Source organism: Suncus etruscus, chromosome 5, assembly GCF_024139225.1.
Source record: "Suncus etruscus isolate mSunEtr1 chromosome 5, mSunEtr1.pri.cur, whole genome shotgun sequence".
Lineage (NCBI taxonomy): Eukaryota > Metazoa > Chordata > Mammalia > Eulipotyphla > Soricidae > Suncus > Suncus etruscus.
Genome location: NC_064852.1, coordinates 46,402,368 through 46,422,324, shown reverse-complemented (window position 1 = coordinate 46,422,324; position 19,957 = coordinate 46,402,368). Strand labels below are relative to the sequence as shown.

The 19,957-nt window shown below is 42.7% G+C and overlaps 1 protein-coding gene across 1 annotated transcript in view; it reads right to left on the bottom strand.

The window, feature by feature from the left end:
* KIF5C (kinesin family member 5C) overlaps positions 1-19,957 on the bottom strand; it is a 210,015-nt gene that overhangs the window by 12,054 nt on the left and 178,004 nt on the right. Inside the window, exons 16-24 of the mRNA XM_049772995.1 lie at positions 18,943-19,131; positions 16,504-16,621; positions 13,820-13,896; positions 12,550-12,659; positions 10,033-10,134; positions 9,642-9,702; positions 6,166-6,237; positions 2,882-2,986; positions 1,556-1,772 (exon numbers count right to left, since the gene is read on the bottom strand). Coding sequence (XP_049628952.1) covers positions 1,556-1,772; positions 2,882-2,986; positions 6,166-6,237; positions 9,642-9,702; positions 10,033-10,134; positions 12,550-12,659; positions 13,820-13,896; positions 16,504-16,621; positions 18,943-19,131 — 1,051 coding nt within the window. The remainder of the gene's footprint in view (positions 1-1,555; positions 1,773-2,881; positions 2,987-6,165; positions 6,238-9,641; positions 9,703-10,032; positions 10,135-12,549; positions 12,660-13,819; positions 13,897-16,503; positions 16,622-18,942; positions 19,132-19,957) is intronic.

Here is a 19,957-nt window from a genome sequence, read left to right as displayed (position 1 = left end):
AGGTATGGCTCAAAAACCAAAAATAAAAAAAGAAATGCTGGAGACTAAAGTGGAGTTCACTGCATACAAAGAGAGTGACTCCCTGCTATAATGCTTATCAATTACCAGGCTTTTCTGAAAAGGAATATTTTGTGTCGTTAGCTACTCCTTCATAGCAATAATTAAAGGTACCCAGTGTTTAGGGGACAGAGACCTTAGATACCAATTACTTTCAGTTCAATTATGAAAAATGAGGAACCTGAATTCTCCCATTTTGCCTAAGGCAGATTGCTAGCCTACCAAGGATTCTAGGGCATCAGTGCAGCTACCGAAACTGGGTACCCAATTTTGCCTGCAATTTATTATCCCAAGGTACATGTTTTCTGATTTTAGTTTTAGTTTTTGTTTTTGGGCCACATCCAATGATGCTCAGAGGTTATTCCTATTCCTTTTCCTATTTGGCTTTGCACTCAAGAATTACTCCTGGCCATGATCAGGGGACCATTTGAAATACTGGGACCAAACCCAAGTTAGCTGGTGGCAAGGCAAATGCCTTACTCCCCATCATATAATCTGTCCAGTCCTCCCCCCAGTAGATTTTTGAAAGGTATGAAAATTCAATAAATGCAAAGATTCACTAATCTAAGGTCTGATCTCAACATTGGAGGCATGAAATTGGTCTGAAGAAGATCTGCACAGCAGTATCTGAAAGGAAATCATAACGCAGGAGAAAAGAAGAAGCTCATTCTTTGAACATAGGAAGTCCAGAATGAACCCTGATATTTTATGGTCCCCAAGTCTGGCAACACGATGACCTGCAAGCTGAATCATAAGTAGCCTCTGAGCACCACCTTATGATCCCAAAACCAAAAAAAAAAAAAAAAAAAGAAGAAAAGAAAAAATATATATAAAACACTGGTTCTTTTTATTTGAAAAAGTGAGGGGGTGGAATATGGTGAGAATTCTTAAATTTCCTTATTCCTATGGTGCTATGGAGCACCATAATTACAAGTTCATTCCCTACATGGGCAAAATGCCCAAAAGTGGTTGTTGAAGGAGTTGGATGTTCAGATTCCTTCCCAACCTAGAAACACCCCAAATCAGATGTTACAATGGACACTTTCCAGGGTCTTTGGAAAACCACATTGCAAGCAGTCTTCACTGCCTCTTTGGGTAACTGGGAGCTTAGTTTGTGGCCCAACTACTGCAAAATAAAAGGGATCTTCAGTTCTGCTGAGAAATTCCATATTGTGGCAAAATGGACCCCGATCCTAGGGAAGCACCCTCTTTATAGTCAAGCACTGCTGCCTGCAGCTAAACTGGCTGGCTTCTTTGCTCAGCACAGCAGCTTTACATGTGGGACTCTCTCAGTGTAAGAAAGAGGGTGCTAGATACCTACCTTCTTACCCATCAGGATAAGCATGAGGTGCTGGGAGATACTTGCTGGCCTGTCCAGTGTACCTGACTTTGCCTCTCAGGTATCCTAGGTGGCCTTTACCAGCAAGTTTCAGAACATCAAAGCTTCAGAGTCCCTGCCCCTTACTTAGCAAGGTCCCAAAGCAGCAGGTGTGCGTACCAATCTGGGCTGAGTGTGCCCTCCTGGCCATGTTCTTGGCTCTCACAGCCTCCTTGATACGGTCTACCTCCTGCTGGTAGCGCTTGCGGTCCCGCATGGCATTCTCCTTGGCCTCCTTCAGGGCACTCTCCAGCGCCTTGACGCGCTCAGCTGTGGCACGTAGCCGCTTCTCCAGCTTCGGCAGCTCACAGCGCAGATCTGCGTTATCACGGACCAACTGTGGTAGGAGCAGAAAAGAGGGGAGTCAATAGGTAGGTAGTGGAGTAGCAGGGGGAAGGCATAGGGGATGAGGCAGAGAATGTGAGCCTGAAGCAAAAGAACCACCCCTTGTATCATCTTGAAAAGTCCTAGTGTGTAATTTGCAAGCTAAGGTGGACAGCACAGGATAATGGAAACTCCCTATCATGAGGTAGATTTGAGAGGTCCAAAGAAAGGGAGGGGTGCTGATAATATTAAGTCATTTCAGGCCTTACAAAGCTTCCAGGCTTACACGGGATTTATTCATCCTTTTTTGATGAATGGGACAAATAAATACTGGGTAGAAACTGACAGCTGTTAAGCTGAGAATGTAAAGCTGGGATGGGAGATGGCTCAAGTAGCAGAGTAAATGCAAGCATTTTCAAAGCCCCGACGATATCCCTAGTACCTCATGGCTCCCCAGTATACCAAGTGTGGCTTTCAAAACCCCAAGCACCACATGTGTGTGCATGTGTGTGTGTGTGTGTGTGTGTGTGTGTGTGTGTGTGTGCGCGCGCGCGCACACGTGCGCACCTGAATGTGTTCATACTCTAACAGGAAAAAAAATAGGGCCGGAGACATAGAGAGGTAAGGCATTTGCCTTGCATGCAGAAGAACGGCGGTTCGAATCCTGGCATCCTATATGGTCCCGAGCCTGCTAGGAGCAATTTCTGAGCATGGAGCTAGGAGTAACCCCTGAGCACTGCCGTGTGTGACCCAAAAACCGAAAAAAAAAAAAGGGTGGGGAGGGGAAAAATAATTAAAAGCTAGTGAGGTACATTTAGAGTGCTCTGGGGCTCTCTAAATGTCTAATACAAACTTGAACCCTGATTCTCACAGCTTCTAAGCAGTAAATAGAAAACACTGTAATTCTATGTATAAAGGAAGTCACTGAAGACTAAACGAGTTGAAGGATGCCCTTGCATTTGGGCTCTCCGTTGTCATATGGGATTTACCTTTAATCTCTGACCATCACACTGACCTTCACTCTAAGAGCCTGTACAGGGGATGGGATAGGCCCAGTTAGCAAGCAGGTCCCTATGTCAGGAAAAAAGAAGAAGGGACAGAAAGTTGGCCAGACTCTCCTACCTGCTTGTGCACCTTAGTAAGTTGTTCCAGATTATTTTCCAGGAAGGAAATTTTCTGCTTCTGGGCAGCACTGCCACCTCCATCATCACTATCCAGTTCCACGCTCTGCAGAGACACGTCAAAGGATGATTGCAGCCCCTTGAACCCTACCCTCAGGCTCCATCCAAGTAATGCAGAGGATCAATTCTAAATAAACTAGAACAACCTGAGGAAACAATCCCAGCAAAATTACTTAAAAATCAGAAGAAACAGGGGTCCTCCAAGAGCTGGGAATTGAAAGGAAGTAAAGTGTTTTGCATGAGACCCCTGAATCAATCAGGAAGAAGTAGGAGGTAGAAGAGGGATGGATGTTTGAACATTGGATGATTGAAACTTGTTATGACTGAAACAACTTTTTAACTCAGTATCTCATGGTAATTTAAATTAAAAAAAATTAAAGAAGACGAAGAAATGAACAGGAATTCTAAATGTTTAGACTCCTGTAGACTTCTATATATCAGTACTTTTCAAACTTTGAACAGCTTCAGACTGAGGAAAAGAGGAAACATTCTGCAGGGGCTGGAGTGATAGCATAGTGTCAGGGTGTTTGCCTTACATGCTGCCGACCCGGGATGGGCTCGGGTTCGAGCACCGTCAACCGTCCTATATGGTCTCCTGAGCCTGCCAGGAGTGAATTTTGAGCACAGAGCCAGGAGTAACCCAAGTGCCACAGATGTGGCCAAAAAAAAAAAAAACCCTAAAAACAAAAAACCGAAAACAAAAATATTCTGCAGACTGGCTGGCAGCTATGAGAGAATCAATAAATTTGATATTCTATTTATCAAACCCAACATCAAATGAAATAAAAACAGCACTTCAATCATGTCATCACTACAGAATTTGGGGGAAAATTTTGACAAATAGCTGGGAATTTCCAAGATTGGCACACTGGGCTGTGGTCCACATTTCAAAGAATTTTTCATGGACTGCCATTGGTTCATAGGCTGGCTTTCCTTAGTCAACCTTTAGACAGACAGTTTATTCTTTTGGTGTGTCTAAAACTCTAGCAGTGTGATTGTTTAGAAGGCTGGAAGAAAAAAATCCTCAAATCTTTGGAAAGAAAAATGATTCTTCTCTGTGATGTTGCCTCTCCCTTACAAGCCAGGGTGTCAGACTTCCAAACCTCAAGTATAACCAGTGTGAAAAGGTGAGCCCCAACCCTAAATCTGATTTCCCCATGGCAGTTGAGAACTAAGTCCCAGTGGAAGTGTCTCTCAGGACTCCCTGGGAAGTCTCAGGGGCCTCTACTTGTCACTTTGATATGTATTTCCATACAATCCCTTAAAGAATTCATCGTCAACAAGTGCCAACAACTGGGTGTGGTGCCAAGCACACTCCTGAAGGGGAGCAAATCTCAGCACCAGCAAGAACAGTACACTCTCAGCACTGCTGAGTGGCACAGATCAGATGGAATGCACAGATGCAACACATCCTGGAGTCTGAACAAGGGCAGCAGCTGCTGGCTCTGTGGGCTGACAGCAGACTCCACCCTCCCTCTTCATGCTGACAAGTTGTCACCACATGGCATCTCAGACCTGTATCTCTTCCATCTAAAAGCAAACAACACACACACTTCTCCAGGAGTGGATTTGGTGCAGCACAGGTTGCTGGGCCCAGCTCTGTCTGTGATTAAAGGCATCAGGGGTGAGAGGGAGAACATGTAAATATAGTGATCACCTTGATCTAGCTGCTGGCCAGATGAGCATGCTTTGAGAGCCTCTGGCATAAGAGGAGTCCAGAGAAGGGCTTAATCACAAAACCAGGAGAACTTGGTTTCCAGTTCTTTCCCCACCAAGCTCACCTTCAACTGAATGTCTTTTGTTTATGCGATGACTTCTCCTCTTCAGCCCCTTTACCCTAATTTTTTTTTTCTCCTACCTGGACCAGGTCCTGTGAGTATTTCTGTTTCATGGTATGTAGCACTGATTGCTGTCAGTTTGTAGCCTATCTGACAAGTGCCACTGCAGCCTTGGAACCACCCCTCACCCTCCCTCTTCTTTCTCTAGTTTCATGGCCAAACTCCTAAACTCACAAACTCAGCAGGGCTGTCAGAGGCTAAGGGAAACCCACAGATCTGCTCAGCAGTTTTTTTTTATCATGCTCTTCCCTGAGCTCCCCACCCCAGGAGCCTTCTCTAAGTCCCACACCACAAGCTTCCACATTCCATAACACTATTCATTGTCACATATTTTCCTGCAAATGCTTCCATCTTGACTTTTTTTCTTGACCTTGGCCCCCTCTTCCCTTACCCCCCCCACATGATAAGCCCATCTATGCATTAGTCCTATCCCTCTCATATCTGATTCCACTCATCACCTTTAATAACAACACATGTCTTACCTCTCTGCTCCTCTACTTCACAGATACATGAGCACATGTAGTTTTTCTAAATATGCTCCCCTTCCATCCTGTCCTACCCCTGGATGGCCCACTGACTCTTGGTAGATCTCTGTGATAGATCTGTTACAATGCTGCAAGTCCACGGCCCCTTTTTGCCATCCCTTTTCAACATTTAAACAAAATAGTCCTGGGGGTCGATGCTGCCACTCACTCCCTAAACCTTGGCAAGCTGCTCTGGGGTTTTGACCAGAGGAGGATTTCCTGAGAGCACTGTGTGCGGCCTGAGGACCAAAGGAGCTCAGACTTGGTAGCCACAGGCTAGAGTCAAATCTCTCTCTGGTTCTTTCTGGCTCTAATATCCAGAGCAAGTTCTTTCACTTCTGAGCTGAGCCTACCTACATCTATAAAAACATAACACCACAGGCATGGTTGTTTGGAAAACAAACAAACAAGCAAAAAGAAAAACAAATAAACCACCAGATGTCACTGTTTTCCATTGACCCCAACCTCAGTCCAACCAGGCAGACCCCTGCTCTGGCCCATAACTCTTCTCTGCATCCAGTCATGCTAACTGGGATTAATGACTGCAGCACCTGAAAAGACCACTCTGGATCTCCCTGCCTCACACTTGGGACACCAAGGGCCAGGGAAAGGATTATAAATTCCTCTTACTTATAAAGCAGGGGTGGGGATGAAAATCAGGTGGAAAAAATATTCCCAACTACTTCTTGACCTCCAGCACATTCCTTTAATAACATTCCTTGGCACGAAGTGATTAATTTTTAAGCATCACCAGTCCCAATATAAGCAAGAGATATTTCAACTGAGAAGCAATCTTTTCTTGCCATCTTTTCTTTCTTTCTTTGTTCCTTTTCACCCCTGCTCATTATCCATCACAAACTCACCTTTTTGACCCGGGCAGTCAGATCTTGCACGAAGAGCTTACGTAGGTTGTGCAGCGTCTGCAGTTCCCGAGACTGGAAGAGTAGGTGGTGAAAATGTCACTTAGGAAAGAGAATGCATAGAACCAACCCTCGGACAGCTCCACTACTAGTCACCGGCTGCCTCACCTATTCAGGCTCAATATTTCTTGTAATTTCTTGTAATTTCTCCCCCTGGTGCTGAGCCTGGGAACTCAGATGAAATAATTTATAAACTCGACCAAGCTTGTTCCTGTGTTGAATTCTAAGTGAAACCATCTTTGTTTTTCATCAACTATAAAAATTCATTTTCTCATAAGAAGTCATAGTGCATTGTGCAGTTAATAAGCTCCTCTCTCTGTGTCCTCTCTCTCCCCACCTTCTCTCTCTCATTTGTCATATTCACATTTTATAGAGTTTGAGTGGAAACTTAGCCACAGTGATCCCATCCTTAATGAGCAACTTTTCACACATTTCTGTGCTGCTCTATGGTCCTGGTCCAGATGTTCATTTGTTTGTCATCAGTGAATTTAAAAATGAGGCAGTTGGTAAACTTTCCACCCAGGTGACCCCGAGCAAGTTATGGCAACATTCTGTGCCTCTGTTTCTTCATTTATAACGGGAGGATAAAATGAGTCACTGCCTCAGAATTTATGCTGTGAGTAAATGAAATGAAACAGCTTCTGGCATATATTAAGTGCTAGTTAAAAACCTGCATAGTGTTGTTATGGATGTAGCTTAAATTTTATTAGGTTTTATTTTCTTTTGATGTTGTAACTTCAGTGTATGCAATGTTTTAGCATTTTCCCCTTCACTTTGGATAATTTTCTACAGAATTAGAATTTCCTCAGAAATTAAGAGTATTAAGTCAAGGGTTGGAGGAAAACCTGATGATCTTTGTTACTAAAATCAGAAAATTAAAATATTTCCTTCTCCTTCTAAGTCCATGAATTTATTACAGGATATATGTTTAGCTCCTTGCCAAATAGGTTCCTGTGAGGAAAAAAGGCTGAAATATGATTGTCTTTATATGTTTCAATGTGACCGCTTGTATAGTTTGTAGTTAAGTACTCACAATGTTCCCAAAGAAAAAGACTACTGCTTAGAATAGAGATCATGTGTTAAGATCTTATAACTGAATCCAGCGCTGTGATATGGTGTTGAAATTAGATGCCCACAAAGCTAATTGCTTCTTTAAAGAAGGTACTTATTATAGGAAGTCAACATTTGGTAAAGAAGTAGACTGTATGCAATGTTGTTTGTTTGTTTGTTTGCTTTTGGGTGGGCCATGCCCAGTGGTTCTCAGGACTTACTCCTGATTTTGTTCAGGGATCATTGCTAGTGGGCTTGGGGCACCATAAAGGTTGCAAAAGATTGAACCCAGGTAAGCCATATGCAAGGCAAACATCCTACCCTCTGTACTACTGTTCCGGTCCCAAAGACTGTGTGCATGTACAAGGCAAGGCTGGGCCTTCTCTCAGGGCACCTTCAGGGATACAGTTCCACCCTAAAGCAAAAACCAAGTTGAAATGGCAGTGGCACATTCAGTGTGGCTCCAATGTGGCTCATAAAAAGTGTGTGACTGCATCTGTATTTTTGTGTGTATGTTCACATTAGTGGGTGTGAGTGGCAAATAGAGTGTGTAAAAGGGAAATCACCGTGTAACTGAAAGTATTATGAGTGTATGTGAGGACAGAGGGAGCAGGCAGAAGCCCACATGTGGGAAGAGATTTAGCCATGTATGCACACATGTGTGATGTAAATATCATATTTTCTGGTGTATAAGACGACCAGGTGTATAAGATGACTCCCTCATTTTAGACTTCCTCTCTGACTCTGGCCAATCTGAGCAGGCTTTTGACAGTGTAGATTCGGGTACAGAACATTGTCTAATTTGCATGCATGAAAAGCCTGCTTGGATTGGCTGAGTTAGAGTGGCGGTCTGAGCAGCCTTGAAGTGATTGGTGCAGGATCGAGTTGGAAAATTCATTTTGTGACCATATCCAGACAATTTTCGTTTAGTGGCATATTGAAATGTTTTTCGGGATATACTCGGCATATAAGAGGACCCCTGATTTTCTTTTTTTGTTGTTGTTTGTTTGTTTTTTGACCCCCAATTTTCGGTTGACTTCTTTCTTTTCAAAAGTCGTCTTATATGCAGGAAAATATGGTAAGATGCATATGTGAGGCTATGAACCCGAGTTGCAGCTCTCTCATGCCTTACCTCTTTTTACCTCCCACCTACTACCCACTTTCATTTGGTCACAGCCACAGTGGTCTTTCTGTTGTTCCCTAACATGTTGGGTATGAGCTCACTTTAGATTTCTTGGTTTAAAAGTTTCTTCCCAGACACCTCTATTACCCAGTTTTTATCAACACCAAGACCCTGGTCTAAAATATCACCATCTGAGGGAGTCGCCCAGAACCACCACTCTCTGCACCATCGAACCTAACCCAACCACTATCTGTAATCTAATGGATCTCAGGGATTATTGTCTTACTATCTATCCATGCCCCAGCTGAAAGCAAGCTACAGAGTGCTAAGATCTTATCTCTATGGTTATATAGTCCAGACACCTAGGAGACTTCCAGCCCTTAGTAAGCACTCAATTAATTGCTGCTACATGTTGGATAGAAGTGAATCCCAAAGAGTGGAGACTGTAAAATTATAGGCATAGATTTACAATTTTGTTGAACTCTCCTCCGGGATTCTGGGTTTCAGCACTAAGGAGAGATGGACAGGGTCATTGACTGTCAGAGAATGAAATCATTTTGCAAACTAATCATCCTGTGGAACCGCTCTACAGCTCTCATTTTGAGGTGGTCATTTTCTTGTTTTACAATGTTGGCTACTTAAACTATAGCCTTACACATACCCCAGTCCTACCGGAACATCTTTTACATCTAAATAGTCACATGGGGGCTGGAGAGACAGCACAGCAGTAGGGCATTTGCCTTGCATATGGCCGACCTGGGATGAACCTGATTTGATTCTTGGCATCTTATATGGTTCCCCAAGCTTGCCAGAAGCAATTTCTGAGCACCTAGCCAGAAGTGGTCCCTGAGCATCACTAGGTGTGGCCCAAAAACCAATCAATTGATAAATAAACTGCTTTTAAAAAAATAAATAAATATGGGGCCAGAGTGATAACACAGTGGTAGGGCATTTGCCTTATACATGGCTGACCCAGGACAAACATGGATTCGATCCCCAAGGTTCCATATGGTCCCTAGGCCAGGAGCGATTTCTGAGCGCATAGTCAGGAATAACCCCTGAGTATCACTGGGTGTGGTCCAAAACAAAAAATTATAACAATAAAAAATAAATAAATAAATTAGTCACATGGAAAAAGATGCGCATCAAATAAAACTTTAGAAAACAAATTCAACAAATTATAAAAAATTCTAGTCTTTAAATGGATGGGAATAGTTGCAATGAATTGGGAACCATGTTGACATACCACTGTCTCTTCTAACCCTTTGAGATCTTCTCTTGCTTGTTCCCTTTTATCATTGAGCAACCTAGAAACAAAAAAGAGAGAAATAAAAACTCATGAACCACCAATGCAGCATCAGAAAATTCTGCAGATACCATTCAAATCTGCAGATAAAACAAAACAAACTTACCAAAAAAGCCATTGTCCTTTTTATTTTTTGTGCTGGGAATAGAATCCCAGCCCTCACATACGCAAGACATGTGCATTGTCAATGAGTCACATCTCTGGAACACCATCAATTTTTAAATTGGCCTGATCTAAGCAGAATATTTGGGTATCTGAATCACAAAGGGAGAGACTTTTAAGACCTCCCAGGGAAGAGGAAATACAGAGAAAAACTTTAAGGGGTACTTACAAGAGCTTTTCCAGCTTCATTTCTCTCTCTTGGTCCTCTATTTTCAGCTTGTCATAATCAGAACTGAGCTTCTCCTGTTCCAGTTGCAGTTTCTGATTCAAGCTGAAATCGAGAAGAAAAAAAGCAATATATTCCACATCAGTCTGAAATTCCTAGCTACCCCACTAAAGGCGCAGTTCCATTCCAAACCTATTAGTTCTGCGCAATAAAGGCAGCAATTCTCAAGGATTTCAAGGGCTCAGAGGATAGATGCACAGCGTCCTCCCCGCCTGAGCAAAAACTAATTTCTGAGGAGCATCTAGGAGGCATGAAAAACATGGCTTTGAGGATGTATTTATAGTTGCCTTGTGCAAGAGTTGAGGTGGGAGGGGTGGATAATGAGATGAGAAAAGGGTTGATATTTTAAAACCGGGAAAGAGGGCCCAGATGAAAGAATTTGCTGGCCCTGCAGAAGGCAAACACCCACCCAGGGAACCTTATTTGGCCATTTTAACCTTCCCTTCTTCTCTTGGCCCAATGTTCTGAAAACATCTCCCAAATCTATATTCCTGGCTGACGTGAAAGGGGGGTGTGAGGGTGAGTTACAGAGAGAAAGAAAATGCAAAGGAAACCAGAGTTTTCTGTAAAACATACTATGTGAAGGGAAACTCAAGGCTCTTTAAAAGGTCAGGGCCCAGAACACCTCCTTATCTCCTCATTTGCCCCAATATGCCCTCCTTCTGAATTTCTTCCCTTCCATTGCAATTGATCATTTTAAGGGTGATTCGTTTAAAAAAAAAAATAAAAGGGAAAGAAAGAAGAAAGAAAGAAAGAAAGAAAGAAAGAAAGAAAGAAAGAAAGAAAGAAAGAAAGAAAGAAAGAAAGAAAGAAAGAAAGAAAGAAAGAAAGAAAGAAAGAAAGAAAGAAAGAAAGAAAGAAAGAAAGAAAGAAAGAAAGAAAGAAAGAAAGAAAGAAAGAAAGAAAGAAAGAAAGAAAGAAAGAAAGAAAGAAAGAAAGAAAGAAAGAAAGAAAGAAAGAAAGAAAGAAAGAAAGAAAGAAAGAAGAGAAAGAAAGAAAGAAAGAAAGAAAGAAAGAAAGAAAGAAGAAAGAAAGAAAGAAAGAAAGAAAGAAAGAAAGAAAGAAAGAAAGAAAGAAAGAAAGAAAGAAAGAAAGAGAAAGAAAAGAAAGAAAGAAAGAAAGAAAGAAAGAGAGAAAGAAAGAAAGAAAGAAAGAAAGAGAGAGAGAGAGAGAAAGAAAAAGAGAGAGAGAGAAAGAAAGAAAGAAAGAAAGAAAGAAAGAAAGAAAGAAAGAAAGAAAGAAAGAAAGAAAGAAAGAAAGAAAGAAAGAAAGAAAGAAAGAAAGAAAGAAAGAAAGAAAGAAAGAAAGAAAGAGAGAGAGAGAGAGAAAGAGAGAGAAAGAGAAAGAGAGAGAAAGAAAGAAAGAAAGGGAGGCATTAAAGTGCAACACCATAGTTGCTCAGGGTGGTCACTCCTCCAGGGCAAGACAACTTCCTCCTAGACAATCTTGCACAGAGTGATTGTGCCATTGCTCTGCTGACTTTGCTCTCCTGAAATGCCACTGAGGTAAGTATGCAGCTCATGAGACTGAAACGAGGATTAGATCAGCAGTCTGGAGAAATACAGCCTATGGCCTTTTCACTTCTGCTTAGAATTGTGACCCGAAGTGAATCATTTGTCCAGCTTCTCCAAGAACAGGAAGTGGAAGGGAAAGAACCTTTGGTAGGGAAGAGGAGTGAGATGTCAAAATTCATGTAAACCCTCCAACAACAACAAAATATACTGGTGGGCTTTGTTTCCTTTTCTTTTATTGGGGATATTAGGAAACATTATTCTGCAAAGAGGGTCAAAGACTGCTCAGGGAATCACAGGACACAAACACAGGGACTCCCAGAATAGTCTACAGTAGGTGCCTCCCAGAACTCCCATGCTGCCCAGAAGTAAAAGGCAACAGCACATGGAGGGGTGCAGGGAACAGGGGCTTGGAAATGGCAGGAGAATGTCCTAGAGGAATGGGATGGGGTTCATAAAACAAAGTTAGAACAATGACAGCCTAGTGTGTGTCACAGGCTCACAAGGACAGACATGTGACCTGGTGGATTTGAAAGGTATACATGGCCAGGTGCCAGTGTGCTGTGCCATGCGTGTGCTGAGTGGGAGATGAAAGCACTGTCTGATAATTCAGAACCTCTGGGTCATGGCCCATGATTCTGGTACTTTCTTACAGATGATGTCCCCAGCTCCTGGCACCTGAGTCTGCTTAGCTGAGTCACCAGCACAATTCAGCTCTAAAGGGGCCAGGAAGGACAACCAATCCTGCCTACCACCTGCCTCCATCCCTCGCTTGCCTGTCTACTCCCAGTCCCACAAGGTTGGGTGCCAGACAGACAAACAGCCATGGAGCAGCATATGCAGCAGTGCTGCACTAAGCTCAGTAGGTGAGCCCACAGCTCAGAGACAAGTGTGTCCTTGCAGGGAGGCCCCACCCACGGCCACAAGTGAGTCCCCCATGCCAACTCACTCCCGAATGTCATCAATGATTTTCTGCTTCTCCTCAATCTCATCTCGAAGTCTGGACAGCTGCTTTTGGTGAGCTTCCCGGTGACTCTCCATCTGCTGCTCCAGTGCCTTCTGCAGCCCGGCCCAAAAGAAATGTGTCATTACCCTCATGTTGGCTCCAAGTGACAAGCCTTAGAGTACAGCTACCTCATAGCCTTCAGCTGTCAAACCCTTCAGCTCAGGGTTCCTGAGAACCTTTCTTCCTTTAATGAGGAAAAAAAAAGTCTTCTGTCTGAAAACTGTCTGAAGTGGAGCCAAGAATGGGGCTCAAAAAGCCTATAGTAGTATCTATGTGACTCTGCTTGATCCCCCGCAAAGCAGCATGACCCCTACCTCTGACCCCTGTGAGCCAGCAGTAGCCCTGAATCACTGCATCAAGCACAGAACTAATCAAACCCACCTGGATGAGTGTTGCCATGGGTAGCCACTGAGCAGCCTCCATATCAATACCCCAATACAGCTATTTAAAACAAAACCATGGAGGCTAGAGTGATAGTACAGTGCCGTGGGTAGGGTGTTTGCCGTGCACATAGCCTACCCAGGTTTGATCTCGAGCATCCAATATGTTTCTGAGTCCTTCAGGGGTAATCTCTGAGCCCAGGGCTAAGATTAATCTCTGAGGACTGCTGGGTCTGGCCCAAAAAACCAAATAAATAAAAATTTTAAATCCCTTAAAACTGAGTAGAAAGATGAAGAAAATGAATCCATAATTCATTAGCTAAAAGGTCTTCCATGACTTTAAGCAACTCACCTAGCTTACAGTGTTTATCTAGCCTGGTTAGTGAGCCACAGCCTCAGCCAGCCAAGTAGCCCTAGACAACTGAGCTGACCTGTGGGTCATTCAACACATCTGCACAGCTAACGAACACCACCCTGTTTTTATGGAGGTTTGCAAAGGAGCCTTTTCTAGCAAAGAACCCTGAAGCCAGGAGAGGGTATTGCCTTGTCTCATCATTTGCTCAACCATAGCCTGTGACCTAGGGCTTAGAGTTTGCCAAACCTACATTTCCTTTTATTCAGGTAAAAGTCTTATTTCTCAATAAGATTCCCCCCCCCCCCACACACACACATTTTCCTTTACTAGTTAAAAGCTGACTGAAACTAAAGACCCTTGGGTTTAAGATGGGAACTCAAAGTTGGAATGTTTCTGTTGCCAAGTGGCAAGGTCAGGCTTTTCTCTCAGTACAGTAAGAAGTACCCCAACCCTCCCCATAAAGGGCTAGGGGTCACACCTTCATTTCTTCTGCATCCTGCAGCCGTGTCAGGTGTTCCTTCTCCTTATCCTGGAAGCTGACTTCATGCATTTTCTCTGTTTAAAAATTTAAAACAATTATCTCAGATGTCACTGTCAGGATTCACAGCCAGAAGTCAAAATTAAAAATAAAAAGGAGGAGCCTTCGGATGAATACTTAACCTCTGTGGCCAACAGCAAACAACAATAACCTCCTTCCCTGAGGACCCCCCAACTATGCCTGCTGGGGATCAAAGCCTGAGAGTGTTTGTTGGGCATTGTGATTTACAATATAATTGCTGGAGGGTTTCATACCTGACACAGTCCAGTTCAACATTCTCCCCTAGAATGACCACTTCTCTCAGCAAATGTCTGTGTCCCCTTTCCTATCTTATCCCCTCCACTCTCCACCGTGTCTGCATCTTATTGTATGTTTGTTCTCAGTTTCTGTTGGCTTGGACAACTATTATTCCTCCACTAGGTTTTGTAAATCATGGTGCCTTAAAAATAAACTTATTAATTAAAAAATATCTTGAGAGAGGAGAAAGGTATTGCTCAGGGCAGCCATTCAAACCTGGCTGTGTGGTGCTCAGCCCTATGGCAGGGACTGGCTCCCTGTCAAGCCTGGTGAATGATTACTAAAACTGACTGAATTGTGGATAATAAAGCACACTACCCACATCAGGGACATTTGGATTTATGTTACTATTAGTGTTCCAGAAAGAGCACATTTACTTCTCACAGGTAAGTATTTATTCTTTTGGAATCTAAACCAAGACAAACTCTAAGGGTAAGAATAAGACAACTAGGGGCCAGAGCAATAGCACAGTGGTAAGGCGTTTGCCTTGCACGCGGTCAACACAGGACGGACCCCAGTTCGAATCCCGGCATCCCTCATGGTCTCCCGAGCCTGCTAGGAGTGAGTTCTGAGCACAGAGCCAGGAGTAACCCCTGAGTGGCTTCAGGTGTGACCCAAAAGCCAACCCCACCCAAAAAAAAAGACAATCTAGAAATAAAAACTAACCCTTTATGGATGAGACAAAAAGGCACTATAATGGGCTCAAGACAATCCTAAGGGGCCAAGGTGAAGGAAGTAAAATGGTTTAAGAAGTGGTACTAAAAAAAAAAAAAAAAGAAGTGATACTCAAATCATCATACTTCTTCTCTGTTCTGTCCCAAAAGAATTTGGAGTATCTCATTTCTGTATTGTTTCTGCTCAGTGGCACCACTGCAAAGACCATATTGCAAGAGAGTTTTTCCTCTAGCCAAGTTTTGGGTGGTGTGTCGTATTCATGACATTCATTCATGATCAGATAAAGAAAATATCAGAATGCCAGAGTGGGTGGAAGAAGGAAGTCACTTTTTTTAAATTTTTAATATTTCTCAGACAAAATAAATATGAATAATTAAGGATATAATAAATGAATTAAAAAAGAAGCTCGTTACCACCAATCCTACCAACCTATCAAACCTGATTGCATTTCAAATTCGTAGGTTTTGAAACACAAGCATTTGTTGAGCTTTATTTAAGGTAATCATTGTAGACATAAAAAGACAGATTTTCTTTTGAAGGGGAGAAGGTACTGAGGATTAAGCCCATGGCCTAATATATGCAAGGAATTCATTCTATCACTGAGCATCAGCCCCAGGCCACACTAAATTTTTTATCTAAGGCTGCACTATTAGCCATGCTGCCATCTTCATCTCCTTTATCTCTAATATAGAAAAGCAAATGTGCGAGAAACCAACAGATTTCATATAACTCATATAAGTTCATAATGCAACATAAGTTAAATTCTTTTAGGTTTTGGATAATTAGGGACCATTTTTTACTAATGTCAATAACTCTCCAATGAATCTTTGCTATTTGAAGGCCAAAAGAGGTATTAAAATTAACTTTATTTATATTATATATTTATATATAATTCATATATTTATTATTATTAAAATGAATTTTCAATGTGTTTTCCAGAAGGTTTAAGAATTTTTCATTGTGTTGGTATTTCATCACAATGCATTCAGCTAAACCTGTTCCAGTTTCTGTGTTTGTAGGCACTTCTCCTGCAGTTATGCTGCTATTTACTCACAATCACTGAGCAAAATTTCTTATGTATTAGGCATGTTCCTAAAAAAGGGCATCTCTTTTTGCAAAAAGAACAACTTGCTTAGAGTGAAGGGATATTAGGTCAGCCCTCAGGAGATGCTCCAACTTTGTCTTAAAAGCCATGGAGTGTTCCATGAGGGTCATTCAGCAAGGCCAAATGCAAGATAGAATTCTATTTTGAAAAAGGCCCTTATCTGTGGCCTGTCTAGAATAGACTGTCAGTGGGATCTGGAGTAGGTAGCTAAAACCACATTCTCTGGACATGGCTTTTGGATTAAAGACAATGACAAACAAGGCAGAGATAAGCAAAAAGTGAGTATGTGACAAGTTGCATGGAAAGCCACATTGATGGAGACAAGAGATGGGGAAATCATTCTCAGTAGGGCAGCAGGAGAAATGGGTTGAGGGGCAGAAACAGGGTGGGGACAGACTTCCAGAAAGGTCTCCTTCCCTCGCCCCAGCCTAGTTATGTCCTTGTTTTCAGAAGATCTGGGAATGCTTTCAATTGAATGTAACTATGCATCACAAATTCAGCCAATGTTAGGGTCTGTTAGGCCCTTGCAAAGCAGTCAGTGACCTACCCTGGGCTCGGAGCTTGGCCAGTTCTTCACTCAGAGAGTCTTGGGACTCTTCCAGCTGCCTCCTTTTCTGCTCCATGTTCTGCATATAGTCTGTCAGGGACTTGATCTTGGCCTCATGCTTCAAGCAAGCAAATAAATATAAAACAGAAGGGAGGCACTGTGAATGTTTTGCAAGTAGTTAATCAAGCTTGGACCTAACTTGATGAGAATGCAGAAAAGAGCAGGGACTCCTGAATCACTTTGGAGGGTAAAAATACCCTCCAAATGGGCCTATTCAGCCCTTTGATGACCACCCAGATTCACAAGCTAAGACAGTAATATTTCTTCCTGTGATTTTCTGCTTCATGACCCACAGACCTGCTCATTTGATTCTGCTTGTCACCTAGTTAAAGCTCAAGTTAGATATCCTCTTTACAGAAAACAGTGTTGCAGAAATGGAGCTGGAGAAGTGTCAAAACCTTTGAATCTATACCTCTGGATTTCTCAGTTAAAATTTCTTCTCCTTTCCTGACTCTTACACACATTAATTGAGCACTGCATTTTCTATTCTGCTCCCCACTGGGAAGCTCCCCCCCCCAGTTTCCTCTCTAAACATGATTCTTGCAAGATCCTTAACTGAAGCACCAACATTCCTCGACACAGTTAACTCTCGCCTGATTTATCTTACCTATTTGTGTTTTAGCTCGTTGGCTTCATGAAGATAGAAGGTGCATGACTAATCTTTGCAGAATAATGAGAGCTCATTGACTGTCTGGATTAGTACTCATTTTCAGGCAGCTAAGAATAGGCAGGACAGTTGAGTCCTGCAGATCTACAGCTCACATTTATGCAAGAAGGCCCTGGGGCTGGAGTGCTAATCTCGTGAAATAACCTCTGGGAAATAGGATTCAGTGAGTGCAGGAAATTTATGAGCATAGCTTTTGGTGAAAGGAGGATAAGTGTAAACAAGAATTGCAATTTCACTAAAGATAACCGTCAGATTACTTATATCATTTCAGAAAACTGAGATCCAAGATTTCTGTAACCATTGAACCCAAGGAACTAATAATGATGGTAGTATATTAAATAGCCCCGAATGGCAAATTGTATTTGGTGTGTATGTTGGATGCATCCACCTAAGTATTCTCTAATTCTCAAACATCTTACTACTCCTGACTCTCAGGAGTCAGTTAGATTCGAAGACCTGGGGCCTAGAGAGATAGCACAGTGGCGTTTGCCTTGCAAGCAGCCGATCCAGGACCTAAGGTGGTTGGTTCGAATCCTGGTGTCCCATATGGTCCCCCGTGCCTGCCAGGAGCTATTTCTGAGCAGACAGCCAGGAGTCACCCTTGAGCAATGCCGGGTGTGGCCCAAAAAACAAAACAAAAAAAAAAAAAAAAAAAAGATTCGAAGACCTGGATAACTGAGGTCTCAAATCTCACACTTTAGAGCACCTACCTCACTTGGGTTGTACTCTGACCATACCCCATTCACACAGCTGAGAGTTCAATGTCTCAAGTGTTAGAGTCTCATCCTTCGACTCCTGATCCTAACAAAAGGAATGCTGAAACCATGTCCACTGCCAGCCAACACTGGCAAGGATCTTGGTGCTGCTGCCTCAATCATCCACTGGTTTGGACTGACAGTCTCAATAACTCTCTCTCTCTCTTTCTCTCTCTCTTCTCTCTCTCTCTCTCTCTCTCTCTCTCTCTCTCACACACACACACACACACACACACACAATTATTCACTGGTTTGGGCTGACACAGACTCAATCAATCACTCACACAGACACACATTTTCAAAGATGCTCTCAGGGCCATGAAGTGTTACAGCATGAGAATGCATATGTCTAACAAGATCCAATCTCTGGCCCCACATGGCCTTCCAAGGGTATACCAGGTATAACCCTAAAAGCTCCCCAAACAACTGGCTAAATGGCCCCAATAGTCCGTAGCATTGCAGAATCCAAGAAGCCCGATATTTTCAAGGCCTTAGCACTGAACTACTAGCCCAATTGGTGGGATATCACTGGGAGTAGTTCCTAGTTCCCCCCTGACCACTGCTTAGGAACCCCAAATATTGAATATTAAAGTAATTCTAGTGTGATTCACACAAAAACATCAGTTTTAAGAATAAGCCTGGGGGAGCCAGAGAGATATAACAACAAGTAGGGCATTTTCCTTGCATGCAGCAGACCCAAGTTTGATCTTGGCCATCCCATATGGTCCCCTGATGCCACCAGGAGTGATTCTTTAGTCCAGAGCCAGAAGTAACACCAGAGCACTGCCAAGTATAACACAAACACAAAGAAGCCTAGGTTATCGCTAGCTGGGGAGACTGTGGACAAGCCTGGCAAAGTGTAAAATGAAGTCCAACTATGTTCCTAAAAACTAATATCAGCCACAGTGAGAACATGGAGGAAATAGAGCACGAGAAGAGAAAGAACAGGGCAACTACCTGGGAGATGAGCAGCTGGCAGGCTGCCAGTTCCCGCTCACTGGCATTCATCTTCCTGTTGGAGTCCATCTGAGCGCTCTCTAGCTGTTTGCTGCGGTTCACCAGGGACTTCACCTCTGACTTCATTTTGCTGATGTACAGCCGAGCCATGGTAAACTCTTCTTCAATGACTCCATTCACATCTGCCAACTGTGCACACACCGAGAAAAACACTCAGCCATGGCCCACAATTTCAAGAGGTCAGGGGACCCCTACCTCCTGGCCATATATTATCAAGCTGTCTGTGGATTGCTGGTTAAGAATGTCTAAGTATAGAACCATATGTTGGAAATACTCTGCATTCAACCCCACATTCTCTGCTAATTCAAGTAAAACTTTCAGATAAAAATGTCTGCTTAGTAGAATGCTCAATCAGGTTTTCCATGATATTAGATTTGCTTTCAGGATCAAAAAAGTTATGAGAGTCTAATTTTTAGAGATAACTTTAATGTAGTGTTCTGATCAATTTTTTATCATGTATCTATATATCAGTGGTAAGGCCCGGTCATCCTAAAGTTGATTAAGACCTTACAAGGAATCAAAGTAGCCAGAAAGACATTGAGTACCAGGGTTAAGTCATTGTATTACAAACTGCCAAATCCCCAGTACCATATATGAGCTCCTAAGAACCATCAGGGGTCACTCCTGAGCATACATAGGAATAAACACAGAGCACCACTGGATATGGTCAAAATTCTCCTTCTTCATTCCCCAATCTTAAAAAAAATAAAAAATAAAAAAACAAACACCCTCAAGTTAAAATTCTAATTCTGTTAAGTATAGTCTACTATTCAGGAATAAAGGAAGTTTTGTCTCTTGAATATATAACTGTAAGTAAGGGTTAAAACAAAAAAATTGGGGCCGGAGAAATAGTATGGAGGTAGGGCGTTTGCCTTGCATACAGAAGGATGATGGCTCGAATCCCAGCATCCCATATGGTCCCCCCGAGCCTGCCAGGAGCTATTTCTGAGTGTAG